This window comes from Opisthocomus hoazin, chromosome Z (assembly GCF_030867145.1).
Source record: "Opisthocomus hoazin isolate bOpiHoa1 chromosome Z, bOpiHoa1.hap1, whole genome shotgun sequence".
In the NCBI taxonomy this organism is placed as follows: domain Eukaryota; kingdom Metazoa; phylum Chordata; class Aves; order Opisthocomiformes; family Opisthocomidae; genus Opisthocomus; species Opisthocomus hoazin.
The window spans coordinates 85,669,141-85,693,599 of record NC_134454.1 but is presented as its reverse complement, the minus strand read 5'-3'; the positions used below and the strand labels follow the sequence as shown (position 1 = coordinate 85,693,599).

At 46.8% G+C, this 24,459-nt stretch overlaps 1 protein-coding gene across 4 annotated transcripts in view; it reads right to left on the bottom strand.

The window, feature by feature from the left end:
* SETBP1 (SET binding protein 1) overlaps positions 1-20,076 on the bottom strand; it is a 272,596-nt gene extending 252,520 nt beyond the window's left edge. For all 4 annotated transcript variants that reach the window (XM_075410718.1, XM_075410719.1, XM_075410720.1 and 1 more), the window contains exons 1-3: positions 19,988-20,076; positions 18,683-19,129; positions 1,869-2,529 (exon numbers count right to left, since the gene is read on the bottom strand). In XM_075410718.1, coding sequence (XP_075266833.1) covers positions 1,869-2,360 — 492 coding nt within the window. In that variant the 5' untranslated portion in view covers positions 2,361-2,529; positions 18,683-19,129; positions 19,988-20,076. The remainder of the gene's footprint in view (positions 1-1,868; positions 2,530-18,682; positions 19,130-19,987) is intronic.
* Positions 20,077-24,459: the final 4,383 nt, after the last annotated feature.

The following is a 24,459-nucleotide window of genomic DNA, read 5'->3' as shown; positions in this document are numbered from 1 at the left end:
GTTTTTTTTGTTGTTGTTGGGGTTGGTTTTTTTTGCACATAGTTTCCTTATAGTTAGATTTATTTATTTAACCATTTTGGATGGCCAGATGAAGGAAAGAACATGCCTTCCATGCCTATCTGACTGGGTGACAAATAGAAATGAAAGTTCTGATTTCTAAGCAGTCGTATTCTCCATGGTCCATGCATGCTAAGCAGTGGTTTGCAAGTCTTTTTTTCTCCCTGAACTGCCATGGAGGGATTGCATGCGACGCCTTTGCTGTCACTGAGCATGGTCTCACACAACCACTAGCTCCCCTGAGACCTCTGCAAGTATTCAGGGAGGAAAGGGAAGGGGAAATAAGATATTGCTCAGTGTTAAGAAGACAGCCCATCCTTCTCAACAGGTGGGAAAAATCTCTTCTCAGTGTATTATAGGGCCAAACCTCTGCTGTGCTAATAACAGATATTTTTTTCCATGCATGTGGAGTATGCCATTTAGTATGATTCCAGGAGAAAACTGCCTTTGATATTTTTTTCTTCCAAGTTCAGCTTCTAATAGAAGAATTCTCAGGGTGAACTATGATAATCTCCCTGAACTCTGCCTTGAGTCAATGGGAAATGCTGATGCTTCAAAAACTGATTTAGAGTTCTTAGAATTTAGGTCTAGGTCCTTCTGTCTAGGAGACCTTTTGCAAGGAAAGCCTTTGGCAGCTAGCTTCCTCAAGGCTTCAAGGAGCCCTTTGAGCATCCATCAAGTGTTTAAGGTATGGGAGAAGTGGAGACCTTCCGCACGATGAGGGATCCAAGCTGCATGAGCAGTAAACCCAAGTCATGCCCTGAGCTCTAATTAGTGGAGGCCTACATCCCAGATGAAATTGTCCAGGTTTTGGAGATACTCATGAGTCTTTCATCAAATCCGAGTTCCTGTCTTAAGTCGTCATAATGTCCATGTGTTACTAAGGAGGTAGAGGTGAAGTATTTGTACTGTAATAAATCCTCAACCCAACCGAAGTTCCCTTGTCTAACACCTAGGACAGAAAACATCACTAGACACAAAATAATATGGATAATCACAAAGTTTCCCTCCCCCCACCAGTGCTGCTTAAAACACTTGAACTAAATTTGTTTTAACGACTAAGTGTAGGGGACATTACTGAAAAATCAAGCCAAGAGCAAAAAGAAATTGTGCTCCTGAAAACAGCTCACACAAAGAAAGGATTTTTCTTTTTTTTCCCCACCCTCTTCCTCTCGTAGACTAAATGAAAAAAATAAAAATAAAAAGATCAATTTTTACCCAAACTTAAAGTATCAAAAATTTCTCTCCAGAAGGATATTTCAAGAAAATGATACGCATCTGGAAGAAAATGAGACTTCTAATGGAAGTATTTTCTGAAGCATAACTATAGTGTTGCTAGCACAATGCTGTAATCAAGAATAATGGAGCCCTTCGCCTGGTATACAGGAATGGATTCAATTGTTCACCATGCACATACCTGTATTTTAAAAATGTAGTCGAAAGCTTTAACTGCCAAAAGGCTCAAGCATTAGCGCTCAGACACAAAGCAGTTTAGAAGCAGGCTCCTTCATTTATCACTCCTGTAATGATTAATCTTAAATCTCAATTACGCACAAAAATAGAAGAGGCCTGGGTGAACTTTTGATCCCTTCTGAATTGATTCATCTGAAGGACAGTTCAAGATCATCCTCACAGCATATGCGGCAGCCCAGGACGACACCCTCCCTGTATTACCTCCTCTGCATCCAGGCAGGGCTTTGCAAACCTTGCAAATGTCATGCCTTGGACGCAAACTCTTTGCACAGGTTTATTTCTACCCTCATCCTCTTCTTTCAGGAGAAAGGGGAAATAGGGGAAAGAATAGGACTTACCTTCTTTTTGGAGTGTGATCTGTCCTCCTCTTTAGCTGCTTTGCTATTTTTCCCAGCTCTGGAAAGCTTCTGCTCCCCAGACTGCTTGATGGTGATTTTGATCTCGGGAGGGCAAATGTAGTTCTCCAAGTTCTTTGGGGGCTTCTTAGCTCTCTTGGTGGTCTGGATCTTTAGTTTTAAACTCCCCTCCGTGAAGTTAGCCTCCTTGATGGAAAATTCCTGCTCCTCCAGGCCATCTCCCGCCACCCATTTCTCGCTGTCTGCATTGGAAGTGGAATCCACGTCTCTCACAGAACCCAGCTCATCCTCTTCCTCGGGCTCCAGCCTCTCGCCGCTCACTGGGATCCCTTTCCCCGAGCCCGCCGCAGGCAGCATTGTCTCCCCGGTGCAGCCAGAGGCAGGCGGAGGCTTCGCGGAGGTGACAGCGGCTGGCAGAAAGTCTGCCTCGCCCCCCCTTTGCCGGGAGCTACCCAAAGTCTCCCTGGGCTCCATAGCAGTACTGCAGTGCCCTGGAGTTTTATTGGACAGAAGGGGAGCACGGGAGGGGATGAGGAGAGCAAGGGCAGGTACAATCCCAGGGAATGAATGGTAACCGTCTGCTGAATTTAACGTCCCAAACGCCCAGAGGCTGCAAGGAGCTCAGAAGAGACCAGATCTGTCACTGTCAAAAGAAAGGAGAAGAAAAAGAAAGGAAGTTAGCACATGCACTCCTATCAAACACATGTGGAGATGACTGGAACAGGGCACACTTGGGCTTCCCCTGCAGCACCTCAAAGGCCTTCCTTGAAGCAAAATGAGAACTGAGGCTGGCTGATGTTTCTGAGGGCTGGATCTGGTATCACAAAGCAAGGAATGACAGCCATGTGTGTTACTAAATTGATGAAAATAGATATAAAAAAACCAGAAATGGTATATAAATGCAAATGCCTTCAACTCTGGACTGGGGAAATAAATGAGGGGACAACCAGCTCTCTGCAGTCATGAACCTCTTTGTTACTTCAAAGTACTCACTGTAATAGGGATTTTAGAGGCAAAAAAATAAACAGACACTTGCTTGCCTCAAGTTAAACAATAACCCAGTGATTAGAGCACAGAAACCATGGGGTTGCCCTATGAATCAGACAGAAGAGTTTCAGACTCCTGTTTCCTCACTTCACAATCGAGAGGGAGATGCCTCCAGCTGCGAGCTGTTCTGTGGGGGGTCTCTGCTTTGGATGAGTTACTCAGTACATGCCGGACCAAGCACACAGTATGAAGTCCAAGATGCTCCCTGGGATGCTGGAAGTGCAGGAGGATCCACCCACGTCTCTTGCAGGGCATATCAGGAACCTGAGTATGGAGGGCAACGGACAAAAGCTAAATTCAATGTTTTTCAGAGTTCCTCATGCCCTTGGATACTGGGTCCACTCTATAATGAAGGCTTGGGCGAGCTGAAGCAAAGACTGTGCTCTCATCCTTTCAAATGCGGGCTTCCTTTAACACATCGCAGACTGAACCCTTTGGGACAGAAGGACTCCTGTTCAGCACCATACAAAGTCTTGGCCAAAGTTAATGGTAAAAGCTGTGAATGTTCAAATGAGAAAAAAAATGTATCATCCAATGATGTAGAAAGACTAAGCCAATTACCAAGCCTTTGCTTTAAAAAAAAAATAAATACCTTTAAGGCATTTTTACAGGTGTTGAGGTGCTTTCACACATCGTCCGTCCCTAAAAACCCCCATATAGGCATCCCACCCCACATATCATGACAAGCTAGTTCAGACTACAAAGTTAGCAGAAAAATGTCTCAGAGAGAAACAAACGTGTTTTGGAACTTTAGTAACAGAAACAACTCTGTAGTGGGTCAGAGGAGTATCGCTTCTGGCATGCGGAGAAGGAAACGAGCAGACACTGCCAGGCTGGGGGTACAGACCTGTTCTTTTAGCAGTAGCGCCCTGGTAGACTAGCTCTGCTACACTGCCAAACCCCACCCCTTGACCAACTGCAAGCAAGACGTGAGCACAGCCAGGGATTTCCCAGGTCACTCTTAGTAACAATAAACCATAAAGAAGAAACAAAAATGATCTTGCTAGCTATCACCAAATCATAACAGCATTATCAGTGTAGACTACTCTGCTTTAAAGCACAGCTGATCAAGAAAAAAACACGTCCTTGTACCACTGGCTTCTTTCTGCTTTTTAAAAATATCTTGCATGAGTTTAAAATTCAAAGAAAAAGAGACAACAAGTACCTTTTATTAGTTATATATCCACATTTCCACTGGCGTATGGCTATGGGTCACTTGTCTGACCCTGGCACATATGGCGACTAATGGAAAGTCCTAAGCATCCTAGAGCTCTGTGAAATCATTGAGTGACCTCCACCCAGGTCCCAGCAGACACAAATTCAAATAAAGTTCCTATAAATAGCGCAAGCTGACAGCCCAAGCAGAAAAAAAAAGAAAAAAATTAAAAAGGAAGGACTATCATGAAGCCTGAACTGCCATCTGGCCATAGAGGTGGTTTCTGTAGCTCAGAGTAGACAGAAGTACACCATAAAAACACTTCTGCTTAAGTTGCACACCTTCTGGCAGTAGGGAGGAGACTCATTTCCCACAACTGCTGTCACTAGACTTTTGAAGAGCTAACAGACCCAAGGTCTCCTGCATGCCTGCCTTGAGTCACCCTGCAGTCAGCAATTCTCTCTATTTCACCATATACGAAACAACAATAACACTCACCTCATTCAAACCTATTGTAGGGTGGGTTAGTTAATGCCCTTACATAGTTTTGAACCCTAGTGTTTACCATGTGGTAGTCGGTAATTACTAACGCAATTAGTACATTAAAGCCACCCAGTTGCAAGGAGCTGCTCCACCTAATTGTCCGACCTTGCACCGCGCCTCTTCTTTTTCCTGTAGAGGTGATGGGTGTCAGGGTTACCTTCCTCTCCCAACAACCAGTCCAATCAAAAAAAAAAAAAAAAAAAAAAAAAAGCCGTCCTATTTATCTGCCATTTTGCATTGTTAATCTCCTTGGAGAGGGACAAAATGTACACACACTCAGGGGCCGCAACACAAACACAAGGTGGTAAAAGCTTGGCGGTGCAGCATTCCAGGGAGTTACTGCTCAGGTATGCACGCATGTACAATGGGCACTCTGTGCTGGCCTCCGCCCACAGGCTTTTAACTTCTCTCGCTACTGGTAAAAAGGAGCAGGCTTCTGGGAGACAGCATCTAGCTCAGCAGGTGGGGCAGCAGGATGAGTCCACAGCCACAAAGGGTGCAGGGAAGCGACCACAGCCACTGGCATCATGAACCAACCCGCTCGGGACCCTATGTTGAATGGGAGATGACATAAAACTCCTGGCTCTGAGCTGGGAAGGCTCGTTCAGGTTTTCGGTCATTGGATAATATTTTATGGATGGTGAACAAAAAGCCAGCTTTCTGCTCTGAAGTCTGGTTGTGGGTCTTGGACGTAAGCTCTGGGTCATGATGCTCAAACACTCATCCCTGCTTGGCTGCGTGCCTCCAGGTCAGTAGAAACAAGGAACAGATGAATAAAGCCATTGCGTTACACTAATGTCAGGTGAGTTCATGCCAAATCCACCTTAAAATCCCACTTCAAAACTTTGGCCTCCTATTCTGCTGACAGCCTGCAGATGATGATATCACCAGACCCGCAGGTAGCAACAAATAACCCTGTGCAGAATTAACTGGGTCATTGTTTTAGATATCTCCTTACTCTCCTCCAGGGTTAATAGTTAAGTGCCTTGGGTGCAGGGACATTATACTCGTCTTTCTTGTTTGGGTAGCCTAACTGCGCTTTGACTAATTAGGAAACCTCACTTCAGGCTTCTGAACGTGTAACCTCTTTTGGAAACGTCCCCATCTCCCCGTTCTAGTCTGGCTGCAAGAAGAAGCATTGAAGGGACAGCGGTGAACACTTATCCTCCAGCAATTCTTCTGCCTTATCTGGCAATGTGCAGATCTGGAAGTGTAAGGAGGAAGCGGATTTTCTGGGAGACCTCTAGGTCTGTGTTAAACACCTGAGAGATGGGGGCTGTCTAGACTTTCAAGTGCTCACCCAAACTGCCCCTCCAGGCTTCTGAGGCTCACCAGCATCAAGTCCCATTCAATAGGCAACTACAGAGGCATTTTACCATCCAAATTAAGCTCCCTGAGGAAAGTGTTACTGCTAGCAGGCTTCCTGCAGTCAAGTTAAATTTGAGGAGGATATTTCACAGGTGAATGACAACAAATTTCCCAGAAGTTGGCATTAGCTCTTAATTAGGGAGACATTCACGCTTCCTCTGATAAGTACGGAGAAATAATCAAACGTGTGCGTGCCTAGCCTTCCTACGGCTGCTCACATTTCCTATCAGCTCCTCTGGGCACCTCTAACACACTTCTGGAGGCACAGGCCTGAAGTACAAGAACCCCCTTTGGGTCATACTATAGCCTGCCATTAAGGGTTCTGAATACGCTCCCTTCTCCCACCTCAGGCAACTACTCATGCTCACAAGGATTCACATGCCAGGGCTGTAAAACGATGAAAATTTGCAGAGGACAAAAGAGGAGGTCAGAGCCCACAGGAGGGGGGAGGAATCCACCTATTTGGGATTCTCTACAAAGTGGAAGTGGATACAGCACTTGGCATGGCCTTTGCCTTATGCACAGGAGCCATCACGTTAGTAACGAGCAAATGCTGGTTAGACAAATGCAAGCAAGCCAGGTTCAGCTGCCCAGCATCTGTGCTGCTGCTCTGATTTGCTCAAGCACCAGAAGCACCAGCATAGAACTTGGAGCAATATTAAGAGCTGCTGCCCATCTCTCATAGTACACTAATCTCAGCCACGCCTGTAGCTACTGAAGCTGCTTTCATTTTATCCATAGAGTCCAAAAAGCCTTCAGAAAAAAAAGAAAAAAAACTTATATTGAAGAAGTTCAAGTGAGTGGAAACTGAGGCATGAGCCTGAGATTGTCATAGTGAATGTGAAGTAAAGCCTGAATCTTCTCGTACCCCACCTCTGTTATGTTGCCTTTGGATCTCACTTTCTCTCATGTGACTTACAGTTAAAATCATAATCCCTGAAAAATATCAGAAATCCTGGAAGCCTTTTTACACTCCATCTTTTTAAAACCATTCACCGCAAAGCACTGGAGACTATACAGCAATATTTAATGATGAGCTATCACCTTTCACTCTAAAGACTCCTGGGTTGCTTCCTCAATTATATATGCCACCACTGAAACGCAGCTGCCTCTGGGGCAGAGGCCAATGGACAACCCACATTACACCCGAGGGAAAGTTTTGGTCAGAAACCAGCTTTTATGAGAAGTGTCAGGGAAACTTCAGAACCCATCGTGGGACATAAAAACCCAACAGGCTGGCAGGCAGCAAGCTGCAATGAACTCAGTTAACCCACATTAGGAATACAAAAAAAAAAAAAAAGTTCCAACTTATTTCTTCATTATTGCTTTGCAAAAAGATGAGGAATTTCAAGCATGGTTGTGGTCACGGCCCATGGGCTGCCAGATCACCAGCAGCACAAGTTTCATGCAGACCAGCAGCAGGCATCTGATCCCTCTTCTACTGAACAGACCAGAGCGCATGAGACGATGATTAAGACTTTCTGCATGCCAACTTCAAGGCAGTTGCAGAGGACAGGTAAAACTTGTGAGCCAGCATAGTGCAGACAAGTGACATAGTATGACGCAATACAAAGTCTGCTGGGATAAAATAAAGTCAGTGCAAATTTTTTATGAGCAAATTTGAACCAGGAGATTGAGTTTATACTGGATCAGCATCATGCACCAGTAGCATGTTCAATCTGCCATTCAGAGTTCTGGAGCTAGATTTATTGCAGCTTTGGACCACAGCCTAAGTTACTTCCTGTGGCCATGATACTCTGAAAGAGAAAATCAGCTTTGTCAGGGAGATGGAAAAATGACTGTGACAGCTATTTTCCATTCACACTGTCGATCCCATAGGAAACACCCTCTCCCTTTCACCCACCTTGCTTCAATCAGTACAGAAACAAGGCAGAAGGACTTCCCTTTCAAGCAAAACAAACAAATGTCAACTCTTAATAAAAAATCAGAGATGGCCTGGTGATGCCCAGATCCTGACCAGACACAGCCCTGAGCATCCTGCCCTAGGTCACCCTGCCCCCATCCTTTCTGTGCTTCTGTGATGTATTGTTTGGCCTCTGTCTCCAGTGCTGGGCAGATTGGTCCCTCTACCACATGATAATTTTAAACACACTGTTAAAATTCCCATCTAGAAGACATACCTGGATATAGGCATGTATAAAGTAGATGTGGGTATGCAATAAATACAGTATGAGATCCTCAACTGAAAAGAATACTGGTGAGTGGAATGACCATATGTGAATGCCTGTAATCTGCAGATTATCTATAAAAATAAGCAACTAACTAACTAACTATGGCCTGTGATTCATTGTTAGGGTGAGTTAGATGCACAGGGCGTTGCACAGAAGAAAGGTGGTTCCTTTCCGTGCGGTCCCCCTGCCTTCAACACTGCTTTTGTTCCAGCCCTTCCACCTCTGCCTCTGATTTTGCATGGGTTACGGGAAGGTTCCCTCTGAAGGGAAGGGTTGTAAACTCTCCCAGGTATGACCTATCCACATGAAAACAAGGAGCAAGGATTAATGGCAGTTACCAGACGAACAGCAGAATGTAATCTTCACTTGTCTCCATTGGATTGCTCTGAATCTAAGTGCTGCCAGCCCGCTGTACCTCCACTAGCATGGCTGAGTAATGCTGACTGATGGCTCTGCCTCGGCGTGCTCAAGCCTGGCAAAAGAAGCCAGGAAGAGCCACACCGAAGGGGAAAAGACAAGATAACCTCACGATGTCTCAGAGCCAGATGAGGCTGCAAGTGTCCCTCCCAAGATAAGCATACAGAAATAAATGAGAGCCCAAGCATATTCATAATTATGGAAGCATGTAAGAGTGCACATTATACACGTGTGTATCTGTCTTTTCAACATAGAGACATTAAGACTAGATTATGGAATAATATTTGACTCCATAATTAGGTTTGAGACTCCATAATTAGATCAGATAGTCACAGAATCACAGAATGTTAGGCGTTGGAAGGGACCTCTGTGGGTCATCTAGTCCAACATCCCTGCCGAAGCAGGGTCTCCTACAGCAGGCTGCACAGGACCACGTCCAGGCGGGTCAACAAACAAGCCCAGCTCCCTCAGCCTTTCTAACTATTGTACAGCGCTGAAGGGAGGGCCAACTGAATGATTAAACAACTGACATGGCCATAAATCACCAGGCCCGTAAAAAGAATACTGCCCAAGGTACAGCTGTGGCAACAACCAGCGTAGCAAAGCGCCCATCTGCGGTAAGAGGAAAGATGCCCATCATGCTGCCCAAGGACTTTTACAAGCTCCTGCCTGAGAACTGTGCCAAGGTTTTACACATCTACTCACTCACAACTTAAAGCTGTATCTGGGTGCCGGGGAACGGAGTACAGTCATCAGACCTGTAAACACCTCCTCGTGCTGACTTCTGGTCTCTAAAGGACCAACCTCATCCCACTTGTGCCCTGTGAGACAAACTCTGCTGCAGGATTGCTATAAAGCTGAGCTCAGTTCACTGGATTTACACCCCTGAATCAAGGAATAGTGTCCGATCCTGACACCATCAAGAGCTGGCTTGTCATTTTTACCCACCACCCTTGTGAATATCAGGTCTCTGGGACAGTAGAAAATAGAATGAGATGCCAACTGTGCTGCAGCTCATTACAACACAAAGAGCCAAGCCAGGAGATCTGCCTACACCAGGTCAACACCAGGTTGCTTAGCTCCCGGACCGAGCATCGTCACTGTCGGTGCGATGTATAATAAAAGGTGACTGCTGAGTTGATCGAAGAGAATACCCTGAGGACTCTGCTGGATGCAGATGTGTGTGCCACTGCGAGGGTAAAACTTACTGCGTTAATAACAGACATAAAACTCTTTGGGGAAAAGTGACAATGTGCATGAGAAGGGGACTTCAAATGCTTACTCCTTTCAAGCCAGCCTTTGGCAAGCGCGCCATCCTGGAGGCAGTGGCAGCCACTCCAGGCTACAAATGGAAAGTTTTATTGGTATTTAGGGAAAGGTTACTGGCACAGAGACCAGCCACACAAAGCAAAACCCTGCACAGTTCCATCATCTGTGTTACCAAACTTTCCTAGATCGACTCTGCTCTTGGAGAGCTGCCATCAGACACAGTAGCCTCCTTCTAACACCGTTGTGGTAGGGCAATAATCTTGCCTTCTCCCTTTGATCAAACATTTCCCTCTGCACTCTGAAATGTGTGGAAAATGATTTCTCTATGTAAATCATTAACGAAGGGTTTGTTTCTATTTACTGTTGCTGCCACGGGAGTCTTCCTTCCTCCGCTTCTTTTTTTTTTCCCCTCCTCCATTATTTCATTTTCGCTTGCACAAGTGCCAAATGCACCAGCTTTCCCTCCCTTCAGGAAAAACAAAGCAATAAATAAAATAAAACAACCCATCTGATAGGGAATGCATCAGGTTTTGGCTCAGCATCCATTCCTCAGAGTAGTAAGTGACAGCACAAGAAGAACCAAAACGGCTTCTGTCCAGGATCTATCTTGTGCCCAGTCTAGAAGCTTTACAAACAACACATCCCATGTTACCCCATTTTACACGCTTCAGATGAGGCTAGGAATAAGAAAGGCTGGATTTCGTCCATGCAGGCTTGCACTGTGTGTTTCTGCACTGAGTAAGCCGTGGTGTCTTGCTTGGTGCTGTAATAATGCACCAAGCACTCCTAGCACCAAGGGGGTACTCTGGGAAAGTAGGGCATATAAAGGGAATGCAAAAAGAGGAGCAATACTTTGGGGTACTTAGAGGAAGGTGTTGAGACTGCTTTGCCTTGCAGAACGTATCAGTCCTTTCGCTTTGAGGGAGGAGAGAGTGTCTGGGTCAGCAAAACAAAAAATACCCTTAAAGCTTCAAGGACTGCAGAGGAAAAAGCAGAAGGCAAAAGCAGCGCAGGACACAAGTGGACACGGCTGGAGGAGCACAGGGCAAAGAGCAGCCCGCAGTGCTGGGACAGTGATGTCAAGGGGCATAAACTTTCGTCAGGAGCGTGCCTGTGAGAACACCTGAGGCCGGGAATAAAGGCAAGATAACCAAAAGCTGCTACGGGGAAAGGAAAGGAGCAGCTTCGCCTCTAATGAGGCTGAAGAGGAAGCAGTTATAGAATTGCTGGGAGACGTTGAGTCTGACAGGAGATAAGAGCCTGCTGAGTACCTGCAAGCCCGAAAGGCCTCTCCAGCTGAACTACTTCATCGTGCTCTTTGTGCAGTGTTGCACACATCGGACTCCCTCTGAGGCAGCAAATAGGATCGGGAGCACCAGGTTCACGACTCAGATTCCTATTCAAGCAGGACCAGGACTTTGGGATATTATTCCTTTGTAACACCACTGACTTCAGGAGGATATTGAAGGTTGGGATGGGGTCACAATTTGGGGGAATCCAAGGTGAAGTCAGTCATGGGTGCCCCCTCTCTCCACTGATGACCTACAAGCCTCTGTCTCCTAATCTGAGTCCTTCACTTTGGTCCCAACCAAGCAAAGTTTGGACTGTGGGCTCCGATGGGTCAAGAGACCCCTGAACCGAGTCATCCATACCATGGATCCCCAGCTGGAGATGAATGCATATTTGAACAGGGCCCCAGCCCCTACCGAGGGCCACGCCGGAGCTCACTGTTATTTTAATTGTTGTTCACACCATTTTTTTCAGAGGTTTTCCTCAAGGGCCCTGGGAGGTCTGTTCACTGAGCTAAGCCTGAAGAAAGCGTTCCGGCCCGAAAGCCATGCTTGAAATGCAGCATGTGTTAAGAGCAGATGTGTCTTCAACTCTAACAGAAGGATGGAGGAGAAGGACCTATGATTCTGTGACTACCTCCTATGACACAGAACTGAAATGTAATGTAAACCAACACCTACGGCAAATGCCATTTATGACACCCATCCAGCAGGCTTTATAGGGACAGTGACTCTCTCTTTAAGCTAACAGACTAAAAGATCTCTGTCGACTTTAGGATGTCTACAACGATACTTTTAATCTGTCATGGCGTCAGAAACCATGACCTCCATTTTTTTGTCCCTCTCACACACCAAAAGAAGACAGAGGCCCTCAACAAGCCCTATGTTTATATCCATTTATCAGCTCAAAGTCAGCCAGGTTAGACTTCTGCCCTGTTTAAAAGCATGTGATTAGAACAATCTAAAAGGGAAAAGTGTTCCCTCTTCTTCCCCCACCCTCACTTCTTCTGAATAAATTGGGCGAAAAAAAGGAACAACTGACAGCTGGAGAGACTTTACTCAGCCTTTCAGGAAGAAAATTGCCATCAAGCAAAGAAAAAGCATGACATTTTTCAGCCCATTAGGTGAAGTTTTACGGAAGTTACAAGGATGTGAATATATGGGTTAATATTTTAAACTGTTCTGCAACCTTAGGAACAATGGGAATGTATAATAACACTGTGCCCAGATGCCTGCCATAACACTTCACACGTATACAACCCCGTTCGAACACTTACTAAACTCCCCCAGTTATGCTTCACGTCTCCGCTCCCTGCTGAAAAAGAGCTGAAGAATTCAGCAGAGAATTATTCCCCTGTACAGGTTTCTATTGAATCCCCACTATAGAGCTCCATAGGAAGGCTTTAGAGAGAAAAAAAAACAAAAAAAAAGAAAAAAGAAAGAAAAAAACTACATGAAGGTTTTCCTTGTCTAGCAATCTAATAGGATTTCAGAGGAGTTTCGGTGGAAACCCTATTACATTCTCCAAAGCCAAGACTCAAGGAGAGGTACACTTGGACCACAGCATCACTCCAGCATACGCTGGGCTTGGAAACACACAGGGAAGTTGGGCCAGTGTCCAAGTCTCAGAAATCACATCAGTAGAATATTCAGGATGTGTGGATTCATATGGAGGAAAGACATGCCTGTAACGCCTTGCAGCTTGACCTCTGGTTTGAGTATCATCATTTTCTCTCTTCCAACTTAAAACCAACTTCCCCATCTGCTAAAACACCAGGACAGAAACAGAATGATTCATTGTATACATATATATCTCTCAGTTTTGAAGGTTAAGGCTAACAAAAATTTCAAAGTAACATAAAACCTCAGGCTTCCGATCTTTAACCCATCTCTAATTTTGAGGTATTTAAGTGAGCCCTGGGTTACCCCATGCTTGCCTACCACACATTCTTCTGAACAGCCTTCCCAAGCACTATTACAGGAGATACCGCATCACAGGAGAGGAAACTTTGCTCTCATCGCTGCCACATTCATAGAGCCCTTAACTGCCCAGGACTGCGCAGCAACCCTTACAGAAACAGGAATCCACTCCTTCAGAGGCAGTGAGATGCTAAAGAAGTCACCCCCACAGTGGCATCTAGCCACAACCCCAGCACCCCACTCTGCCAGACATTTGCATCCCAATAGACCACGTATTGCACAGCCGAGCTTTGGGCCACGCTGTGCTCTGGTAGAGCCTTGCCACCACCTTCCAACCTTGTGTTTGCATGGAAACTGGTCTCGTCCTGCATGGCTTTTCCACACATTGAGCTTGCTTTCAAAAAAGTGCGTATCAGACTCACCAGGCCTACATAGGAAGGACAACTCAGGCGCGTCCTTACCATTCACACAACTACTTTTTTCCCTGCAAGACCCCTGCACTGGATGCATACACGAGCTCCACCACTGTCACAGCTCAAAAGCAACAGTAAAGATGACCCTGGGATCTGTGAGCAACACCGGTGATCGTATTCCCAGAGTACTTCTCTGGCCACCTTCCTGTTTTGTCACCGTGCCTCAGCCCCACCGCTTCCACCTTCCACATCTGAAGTCAACAGGGTCATCGTCACACACTGCCAACAGTGCAGGGGTTCGGTGGACAGGCAGGCAGGTAAAGATCATAGAGATACCTTGTAAAGATCACAGAGATACCAGTCTGAGACCTTGCAACGATTACCAGCTAGGCTGGGAAGTAAACTAGAGCTGTAAAGATCATAACCAAGCCTGGATCAAATCATCCCAATCCTTGGGGTGTCTGAGGTCCAGAGTTTCGATTTGGCCTTTTAGAGAGAGAGGTGACTAACCTGAGAACTCTTAGAAATTTTCAATTTCATGAAAGACATCAAAAGCTTAAATGAAATAATGTCAGAAGATTGCTTTTCATATCCAGCTGCCCCACAGCTTAGAGTAAAAGCTCATCATTGTGTTTGGACAATCTGTGCTGCAAAGTAAAACCAACTCCAAAAGGGCAAAATAGCCGCTAACTCTACTCCCTCCCAAGAGCTGATAAACAGAAATTACTACCACCTACTTCCCTCACACATTTCCTCAGCTCTGAAAGACAATCTGCATTATTCTCTGGCTGCTTTTACTCAATTTAAGAAATTATTTTCCCTTCCTCTTTTTCTGCCCCCACCTATTTCTTCCCCTCGCTTTGCTCTCACTACAGTCTGTTAAACATGAACACAGAATCCAGGTGCCAGTTGGGGAGCTGCGCTTGCTCCCTGCATCCAGCAGATCTCTAATAAGGTCTGAAGATGCAACGAACTTTTGCAGCCACAACAGGTGACCCCTTCACTTTGGGAGAAGGAGAAAGAAACGATCTCTCAAGGTTTGAGCGCACCTCAGAAGCAACTGTGCTAACAACGCAAAGAAGGCAAAGCAGTCCCAGCCTTGATAGTCTGGAAATCGTTTTCAGATCTGACAGTCCCCCCAGGCTAAAACCTGGAGATGAGGGGTTTTAAAGCCCATCTTTAATCAAGATGACAATTTCCTAAAAGGGTGAGTCATTTTATTTCCTCAACAATAATAACGGGAAAGGAAACTCTTTTTTTTTTTTTTTATTTTATCACATTGGAAAGAGAGAAAGTGATGAGAACAGAATCTATAATAGCAGCAAAACCAGTCCCAGTAGAAACCACAAGCCCTGCAGCAAAACACTGGGAACCTTCTCCGCTAAAGTTCTCTCATAGACTCTCGCCTTGCTTGCTGGGCCTTGGATGAGTTCTAAACTTTAGATTGCTGCTGCCCTAAGAGTACCTGGACTTCCCAGCAATGGGGCTAGGTGTTGCCATGGATTTCATCCCACCACCTACTTTTTTTATGCACAGATTTGCTGCCCCTGTCTCATCATCAAATGCATGCTTAATTGTGGCACTTGCATGCTCAAAACCCTGTGTGCCTACACGTTATGGTAGGCAAAAATGACATGCTAGATCTTCTGAACATGGCTTAGATCCTATTTAACTGACCCTACTGCAGGCCATGCACCATGGAGTACATTTTGGCAGTTATTAATGCTGCCTTTTCAACATCATTGCAGACCCACAGATCACAGGTACTCCAGAGATGGGTAGTTAACACAGAGCAAGAAAACCCGCCTAGGCATATGGTTAAACAAATCAGTCATCAATTCACTGGGACAGCTTTCATTTCCATCACAGCAATCTGTTGGATCCCAGAACTGTTTTTACGTGGTTCATTAGACAATAGGCTTTCTTGCTACTAGTTGGGTCAAGAGTCAAAATTGCTGTGTAATTGCAAGTCTCAGAGCACAAGGCAAGAGTTTTTCAGTCCTGGAGGGTGTTGTCCAAAGGGGAAAGAAAACAGAAGGGAAAGATTATGTGTGAGCAATTGAGCCCTACTGAGAGGGCAAAAAAAGTCACTGAAACTGGGATTAGCCAGATCTTGTAATGGAAAACAAAAGTCCTGTTGGTAAGCTGGCACTTACACCTTAGACATGTGCATGCTGGGGAAAAGGAGCTCAAAGGATGGGTCAAAAGAGACCAGATGAGGAGATTAAGCAGCATCTGAAGCTGAAAAATGATAGTTGGACCTTTCCAAGCATTCAATTCCTTGAGTTAATTAAGCACGTGGCAATAGCACTTATTAAAAAAGAACAGTTCCCAACTTAATCAAAGCACATCATTGGAAATGATACTGAGGAACCTCAGTAGAGAAACACAGTAAATATGAAGTCAGGCTAAATAGCTCAGTTACGATTATTATTAATAACAAATCACGGCCACTGTTTCTTTTGTTTGCCAGCAACTAGCATAGTTTATGGATCTGCACAAACCTAACACACCATTTTATTACATTTCAGAGAGTGCATCCTCCTAAAATGATAATGTGTTAATAATCTATGCTGGGCTTTTTGGAAGGAACCAAAGAGCTCAAACAACTTGAAATAACATCAGCAAAAAATTATTCCCCGTCCCTAGCTGCAGAGAAAACAGAGGTTTTCTTGGCTGAGTTACTTCTCAATAGATTTCTGGTTTCAATTAAAACTTTGAGAAGTTTAAAAAAAAAAAAAAAGCCAAAGCCAATAAGAGATGGAAGAGAAGTCTCCATTCACTGAGTGTTTCTGCTCCCCCCCTCCTCCCGCTTTTACATAACCCTTCCGAGCTAAGAGCAGAGATTAAAGTACATCTTCATTGTTTGGAGGGGTTTTTTCTCCACCCAGCTAAAAAAAAAGTGGGGATGAAATAAGTTTCTCCTTTGAGTGGAAGGAGCTTCTGGCCGAGGGGAGTGATCTCAGTGAAGGCCGAGGAAGTGCAGGATGGTGTGCGTGAAGCAGCCGCTTGCACATTTTCCCCGACAGGCATTTTTTTTAACTCCCGCCTGCGATGAAAGGCCCTCGACACTTGTTTCCTCAGGTTCCTGCTATCTCTGCCTGACGTTAGACGGGCGATTTATACCATTACCGTACCCTGCACCAAGTCAGTCCCGGCTGCGGGATCAATAATCGCTCCCGTTTGGGCCCGTAGTGTTCAACACGGGGTTGGATTTGCCAGCAGCCCTTTACCCCTGAAATCCCCCTGTCGATACCGAAGGGCTCGGATCGCTTCCCCTGGCAGTGGAGGACCCGCAGGCTCCGCGCTCCCCTCGCCTCGCACATCCTCCGCCGTTTGACAGACAGACACATCGGGAAGGGCGGCGGGTCCCCCCTCCTCGCCCCCCGGCCCGGCCACCGCGGACCCGACCCTAATGAAACACCTCTGCTTGACAGGGGGGAGAGGCACTGCCTGGACCCCGCCCCCCCCCGCCCGGGCTCCATCTGCTTGCTGCGGACTCCTCCCAGCGCCCAGCCCGGCTCGCCGCACCGGCATGGGTGGGCAGAGCCCCCCCCCCCCCCCCCCCCCCCCCGTGACCCTCCCCACGAGTGGCCTCCTCCCCCGCGGGGAAGCCCCCCCGACCCCGCTTCTCCCCTTGGAAACCCGACCCGGGGACGCAGGACCTGCCCGACGGGGGGGGTCCGTCCCCTCCCCATCACACCCCCCCACCCCCCCGGGCCGGGCTCCCGGCGGCGAAATGCCCTTTTAGTGTCAGGCGTCGGGCCCGAGATTATCAGCGCCGTTTATTTGAAGCGGAAACGAATCGGAAATCCTTCTCTCAACTGCCTTTTTAGACACATAAATACGCACAGGCAGGGGCAGGCAGCGCCGGGGACCGCCAGTGCCCGGTGTGATGCGCACTCGCACTCACACTCACACTCCGGGAAACAAGGGCGGGGGGACCCGACTGCCCGCTGCCCGCCGGGGAGACCCGGCGAGGAAGGGGTGTGAGTGCGAGTGTGAGTGTGAGTGCACGGAGGTGGGCAGGGAGCGTTGCGCCGGGGCTGGAGTTGGTGACAATAGCCGCCCCCCAGCTGCAGCCTGTGTTTTGGCCCCCACCCCCCCAAATACAAACACCCCCCTCCCCCCAATAATATCGGCGATATTCACACCGCTGAAACCCGAAGCCCACTTCCACCCGGGGGGGGGGGGGGAGGGGGCGAGAGGGGCCACCGGGGTCCCGGGGGCAGCAACCACCGGATTATTAATAACCAGTATTAAAGCGCCTCACTTCGGCACCGAGCAGGGGGAGCGGGGGGTGTCCCGCATTGCTGATTACTCCCCCCTCCCTTTCCACCCTCACCCCCCCTTCATCGCCTCCTGAAAATCGCCGCTTTTCGGGTGTTGCGTGTCCTTTTCAATGTCAAAAAGCAGCGCGGGGGGCCGCGGCGGCAGCCCCGGGGCAGAAGACTGACGCCCCCCCCCACACACCCACCCACCCACCCACCCACCCCACCCCCCTCCCGCGCCCACCGCCGCGGACCCCGCGCACACGCACACCCTCCCTCTCGCACACAAACCCCCATAAGGTTACAACGTTGCTCTCTAGCTCCACTTAACCTGCAATTTACGAAGGGGGGGGGGGGGGGTGTGTCTCCCCCCCCTTCTCCTTTCCACACGCATACACAGAGCTGCCACCTACCCCCGGCACCGCCGGGGAAACACATGCAGGCTACCAAAGGGGTGGTCGGGGCGGATAAAGGGGGGGTAAATACATTATGCAAAGTCCTGAAAAAAAATCGCAACCCCTCGCCAGCAGCACGTTTTTACACACACACATCTCCCCCCCCCCCCCCCAGCCAGGCACATACACACCCCCCCTCCCCAGCCACAAAGCGTGGGGAGGGAAGGGGTCGAGGGGGGGCGAGGAGGGCTCGCATGCATTGCACAGCGGAGAAATTCCACCCCCCACCCCCCAAAAAAAAAGAAAAAAAAAAAGCCATTTCCGCGCCATTGCAAAGTCACAACATGAAAAAAAGGAGACGACATTAACTTTTGCATGCAGAAGAGGAAAAAGGCGGGGGGGGAAGGGAAAAGAGAGAGGGTAAGACCCTCCCGCAACCCGGATCACCACCACAGACCTTCCTCGATGTCCCAGGTTTTTTGTTGCCTTTTTTTTTTTTTTTTTTTTTTTACTAACCCATATCCCCAAAACGGCAGCGGCGTCTTCTTAGCAGCTTCCTCTTCTTCTTCTTCTTTCTTCCTCCTCCTCCCTCGGATTCCCCCCTTCTCGTCTCTTCTCTTTTAGATCCCGGTTTCAATCCCTCGCCACAGCCCCCAAAGGTGCTTTTGCTTGTGTTGCGGCAAACCCATGGCGGTGTTCATCTGTCAGATTAGGGGAGCGCACGGCCGCGCAGCACACGCAGAGCGGAGAGGGAGGAGGGCGGGGGGGGGGGGGGGGGGGAGGAGGGAAGCTACCCGGGGAGAGGGAGATGGACGGACAGACGGAGGGATAGGATAGCTCGATAGATAAATGATAGATAGATAAATAGAGCGAGATAGAGAGAGAACGGGGGGAAAATGGCGTCTTGGAAGCCGGAATCCCGGAGTAAATCAAATTAACACGCAACACCCAGAGCAGTCCCGGCTAATTTTAGCAGGATCCAAAATAAAATGAAAAGGAAAAGGGGGGTGAGAAGGAGGAGAAGGACCGGGGGGGGGATGGGGGGGGAGGGTGAAAAAAAGTAGGAGGGGGAAGGAAGAAAAAAAAAAGGGGGGGACAGCAAAAAAAAAAAAAAAAAGAAAAAAATCAATGCACTGGATAAAATCCTGGGTTTTAAATCGATGGAGCTGCTCTCTGGCTCTCTGGTTCTCTCGCTTTTTCTTTTCTTTTCCTTCTTTTTTTTTTTTTTTGGAGGGGGTCTTTTTTTTTGCTTTCTGTTTGTTGTTGGTTGGTTGGGGGCCTTTTGAAGGGGGGCGAAGGGGGGGGGGGCGGCGGGTGGAAGCGATTTCGGTTTTGCTTTTCCCGGCGAGGAGTTTAACAAAAAAAAAAAAAAAAAAACCAAAACAAAAACCAAACAAAACCCAAAAAAACCCACCACCAAAACCACCACGAAAAGAAAGAAAGAGCAAAACCCCGCGACGAGAAAAGGGCTCCGCTCCGGCGGCGAGGAAGCTGCTCCCTGGATTCCGTCCCTCCCCTCTGCCGAGCGGGCCGGCGGCGATGCCGGGGCTCCGGCGGGCTGGGGGGCTGCGGCCGCCCGCTCCCCCCGCCCCACGCCGGGCGAGGGAGGGCGGGGGGTTTGGGGAGGTGGGGGAAACACCCCCTTTTCCTAACGGGATCGATGCTCGCAGACGCAGCCTCCCCCCCCCCCCCCCCCCCCGACCCCTCCCGGCCGAGAGTACAGCCTCGGAAAGGGGGCGTCTGGGGGCTGCTCTCTGCTCCCCGCTGGATTTTCCTTTCTCTGGCTTTAATTTTGTCTTTCGGTCTGGTTTCCCCCCCCACCTTCTCTCCCGCTCCCTCCCCGCGAGGGGCGGCGGTTTGTTTAAGCAGCTCTGGGGGGCTGGTGGCTCCGTCTCTCCCTCTTCCCTCCGTTTCTCTCGCTCGCTCCCGGAGTCCTGCAGCACTGGGGCGGGGAGGGAGGGGGGGTGTGTGGAATAAATGGTAATAATCAGGCGCACACACACACACAGACACACAGGCACAGGCTCGGTGTGGCTGCAGCGCTCAGCCCTGGGTTAATGTACTCAACAGTGCCACTACCTGACACAACAGCAGCAGTGATGGGGGCAGGGGAGAAAAGGCAGAGAAGGTGAGACTCGGGTTAGTGGCGTCCATCCCGCTCCAATCTCTCCCTCTCCCACGCCCCCCACGCCCCATCCTTTTCCACAGCCGTGCCCTTCGTGGGAGATTTTTGGGGTCCAGTGACTGCCGTTCGGACCTGACGTGAAGAATCCCTCTCTGGGGCTGGAGGAGAAAAGCAAGGACTCCCAGCACCTATTTTAAGGATTAAAGCCTCCTCCATCTTTCGGTGTGAATCAGTAACAGCGCCCAAAATACAGCACAAATTCAGCTCCGGACCAGTGGAGCTGTGCAAAATCCAAGCCCTTGGGCTTTTGCATTCCCACCCTTGCTCTGCCAGCGGTCTGGATGTCGCTGCCGTTTGGGTTGCCAGTTTGGCAAACCTTTACTCACAGGAGTAAGTTGTTGGTTTGCCTGAGTAATCACGTAGGTGATGAAGAGGAACCCTCAGAAAAGGGAAGGTTTGTGGGATGGAGCTGTGGAAGGGTACTTACAGGTGAAGGTAAAATTGGGGGGGAGTAGGGAATACCCCCCCGGGTACCTCTGCGTGTTTCGTCCCTTGCAGAGATGGTGCCACAGGGATCTCAGTCCCAGAGTGCTGCAGAAGGCTCAAAGTACACCAAGTTTCTCCCCTTTGCTCTGAGACAAATGCTAACCACAGGCTGTCAACCAAGTGCCCTGAATTCAGGGTTCAACTGGTGCAGGGACTACCTGCATTGACCCCCACCAGCCACAGAGGATTATTCATATGCCACAATCCCTCAAATGTGTAGCAACAGATCGACGACACCAGTCCCAGTCCAGCACCAGAAGGGTAGAAGAACTTTGAGTGGCCCTCAAGATGCCGGCGTAGCCCTCACCAGCGCTCATCAGACTCAACGGCATGGGCGACTGTGTGCCCTCAGCCCCACCGTGTTTCCTCGTGTTTTCTGGGAAAAGCTCCCAGGCAAAAATCACGCCAAGCCGCTAGTTCCCTTTGGATTTCTCCGTATGACTGACCTCTGCCGTGATGCCTGCAAATCCCAAACTGACGAGTCTGGGTAGAGGCAATGGGCTATGCCCATCCTTCTTCTCTCATGGTCCTTTTCTCCGGCTTCTCTCTACCAAAAGGAGAAAACAAACAAACAAACAAATCTATTAAATACACAAAAAAAGGTGACAAACTGATCAACACCACCTCCATCCCAAACAAGTACGCAACCCAAAAACTTTTGAATCGGAAATGTCACACTGAAAACATTGAGATTTCTGATTGAAACCAAACAAGAATTGCCATTTCGAATCAGCGTTTTGACATGGAAGGGAGGCTTGTTGGTTTAAATTAAGTCACCCAACTGGAGCTGTATTTTGTCATTTTGTATCTGAATGAAACAACCAGAAATAGTCTCAACATTTCTTGGCAGAGTTGCCAGTGACATTTTCATGTGAAGAATTCTGATTTCAAAAACTTTTGGCAGGTAAACCTTTGCATCAAACAGCTCTGTTGACCATTGTCTTCTTCCTAGGAACGTGCAGACCCAGGGTTCTGCAGTAATTGTCTTGATTGGATTAACACAGAAAACCAAATTATGGACCAAAGTACTCAAGGAAAAATAAAAAAAAAAAAACTAACAAAAAAAATCACTTTTTTTTTTCCTTTTTTAGAAAATAGTGTTTTGTTTATATTTAATAAGTTTGGGATAATATGTGTTTTGTGAGCCTTTGCTCTTTCTGTCTTGTGTCTCTTTTCTTCTGGAGAGTATACATATACAGATACATACATATTTTAGTAGACCCACTTAAATCATTTCAAATCAAGAAGTTAAATTTGGAAGCAATCAAGATAATGACTTATTTAATGCTCACATTCTTTGAAAAAATGGGGGAATCTAGAAAAATAAGAATTAAAAACCCTCAAAACCATTGAAGTAAGATTTGGTCAACACAAATTTATTTTTAGACCTGCCTTGTGTATAACTGGGGAAAACAAAAAATCACACCTGGTCACCTCTAGACCTCAAACTCTGAAAAGACCTGTCAGGATAAATTGCGTAAGCAGACAAAGACCCATTCCTTTGAGTGGTCACCTTCCAGGACTTGTGTGCATAAATCATTGTGGATCAGGGCGGACATCAAAGGTTTTCTTGCCTGTGGTTTTGTCTTCTAGATCTAGAACATTTTGATTTTCTTTTTTAAAAATCTCCTTCCTCTGACTCCACTGTGTGTCAGGGAGTTTGTACAGCGTAAGTGGATAATCTGAAAAAGGAAATTCCCTTTGTTTTGTTCTTTTCACTTAAAAAATGCCATGGCACTCATAAAGTTGGTTTGGTTCCTGTAGTGGGCCTGAGATGAGTTTCATATTTGTGTCTAACGATCTGTACATAACCTTGAGTGCATGAGACAGGCAGATGTTTTATAATGAAGGCCATGAGCCTGTTACTTTTATATAAATAGCATATTGAGTTAAATATGTATATAAGTCTTTCTAGGTTCCAGGTATGAATTAATGTTATGCAGAGTTATTGGGTGATTTGTAAGTTATTGAGAAAGAAAAAACATACCTTGTAATGCCCACAGTAAAACACTGGTAACACTTTATATGATTCAAAAATACAAACAATTCATTAAAAATAACCATTTACAATTATATTAATTGCTTAAATCAGACCAGTTTCCTTAAGTGTTCTAGCATCTCAGCTGTCTAACAGACTTCTGAGGTTTAAATGGAAGATATCTATCTGTCTGTCTGTCTGTCTATCTACCTCTCTCTCCCCCATATATCTATTTATGTACCCAGATAAACTCTCAGACATACAGTGGTCAGCAATTCATAAGTGATCAGCTATTACATTCCATGACAGATGAAAACAGGGGGGGAAAGTGGATGTGTTTCAATTCTGTCATTTTTTGCACAAGAATTGGATATCCAACTGTTGGAACAATTGGCTCCAAAACAGAAATAACAGTGATTTTAAAAGCTGCCCTTTTATTTTGTAAATCCCTCAGACATGTGGTATCAGGTTTCGACATTGTTGTGTGAACAATGGCAGGCAAGGATCGAAATTCGGGTCCAAGGGATTGGAAACTAAGAGCAAAACTAATTTTAGGAGACATGAACCCCTCTTTTGGTTGATTCTCCATAGATATAGTATAGATATTCCCCCACATTCCCAAACCATTTCTCTTGTACGTTACATTGATAACTGAGTGTTGGTATCCCTATCTCCGCATCTTCTTGATAGCGACAGACTGTGCCATGCTCTCTATTGTATGGAAAAAAAAAAAAAAGGAAGAAAAAAATTTTGTCTCCAATTTCTCAGCCAGGATAATTAGAAAAAATTGTGGTAGCTTAGCAACACCATAATACAGTGTGGGAGATGACCGCATGGGAGGCCCAAGTTCAAGTCCAGACTTTCTTATGTATCGGATCTTTCTGCAGCCCCCTTCTCTCTGCAGAGCCAGTGACTAAATATTTCTCTGTGATCAGGCAGCACACAGAAGCTGTAGAGCCCAATGGCGCAGCGCTTGCTGACACACCAGCAGAAGACCAGGACCTGCCCTTTGCTCAGGCTGCTCAGGCACGCGAGCCTGTTTGAAAAACCTTTGAATGTTTGCCTCCAGTAGCTCTTTCAACATCCAGCAGTTTGTTACTGTGCTTACAGTTATGGTTATATTTCACAGTCTTTCCTGAGCAAACAAGTAACTCTGATCTTGTAAGCTCACACAATTCTTTCCCTCATAAATAACTTCAAAGAAATTAGTTACTAATAAGCATCAAAACCTATCCTGGGTTCTCATGTGCATGGTTGATTTATGTTACTGTGGATTTCAGTCACTGTTTTCATACTGATTGCAATTTTGCTTATATATGTATACATAGCCTTGAATATACATACTTGTATATATTTAAAGCTTTACAAACTAATATAGAAGCAGTAACATGAATAAGAAGCACAGCACATCAGCAGAAATATCACATCAGTCAATGAAGCACAGGACCAGCAGGAGGTAATTTAAAGCTACATAATTTAGGATAGGGAGTAAATGGAAATACTGGATCTGCTTGGGAATTCCACTTATAAAGAATTGTTTAATCTAGCTAGGAAATTCATAAAATGAATTGATAACTAGAAGTTGAAATCAGAGAAAAGATCACATTGCATTGAAGATGCACGTGGTTCACAGTGATTAATCAT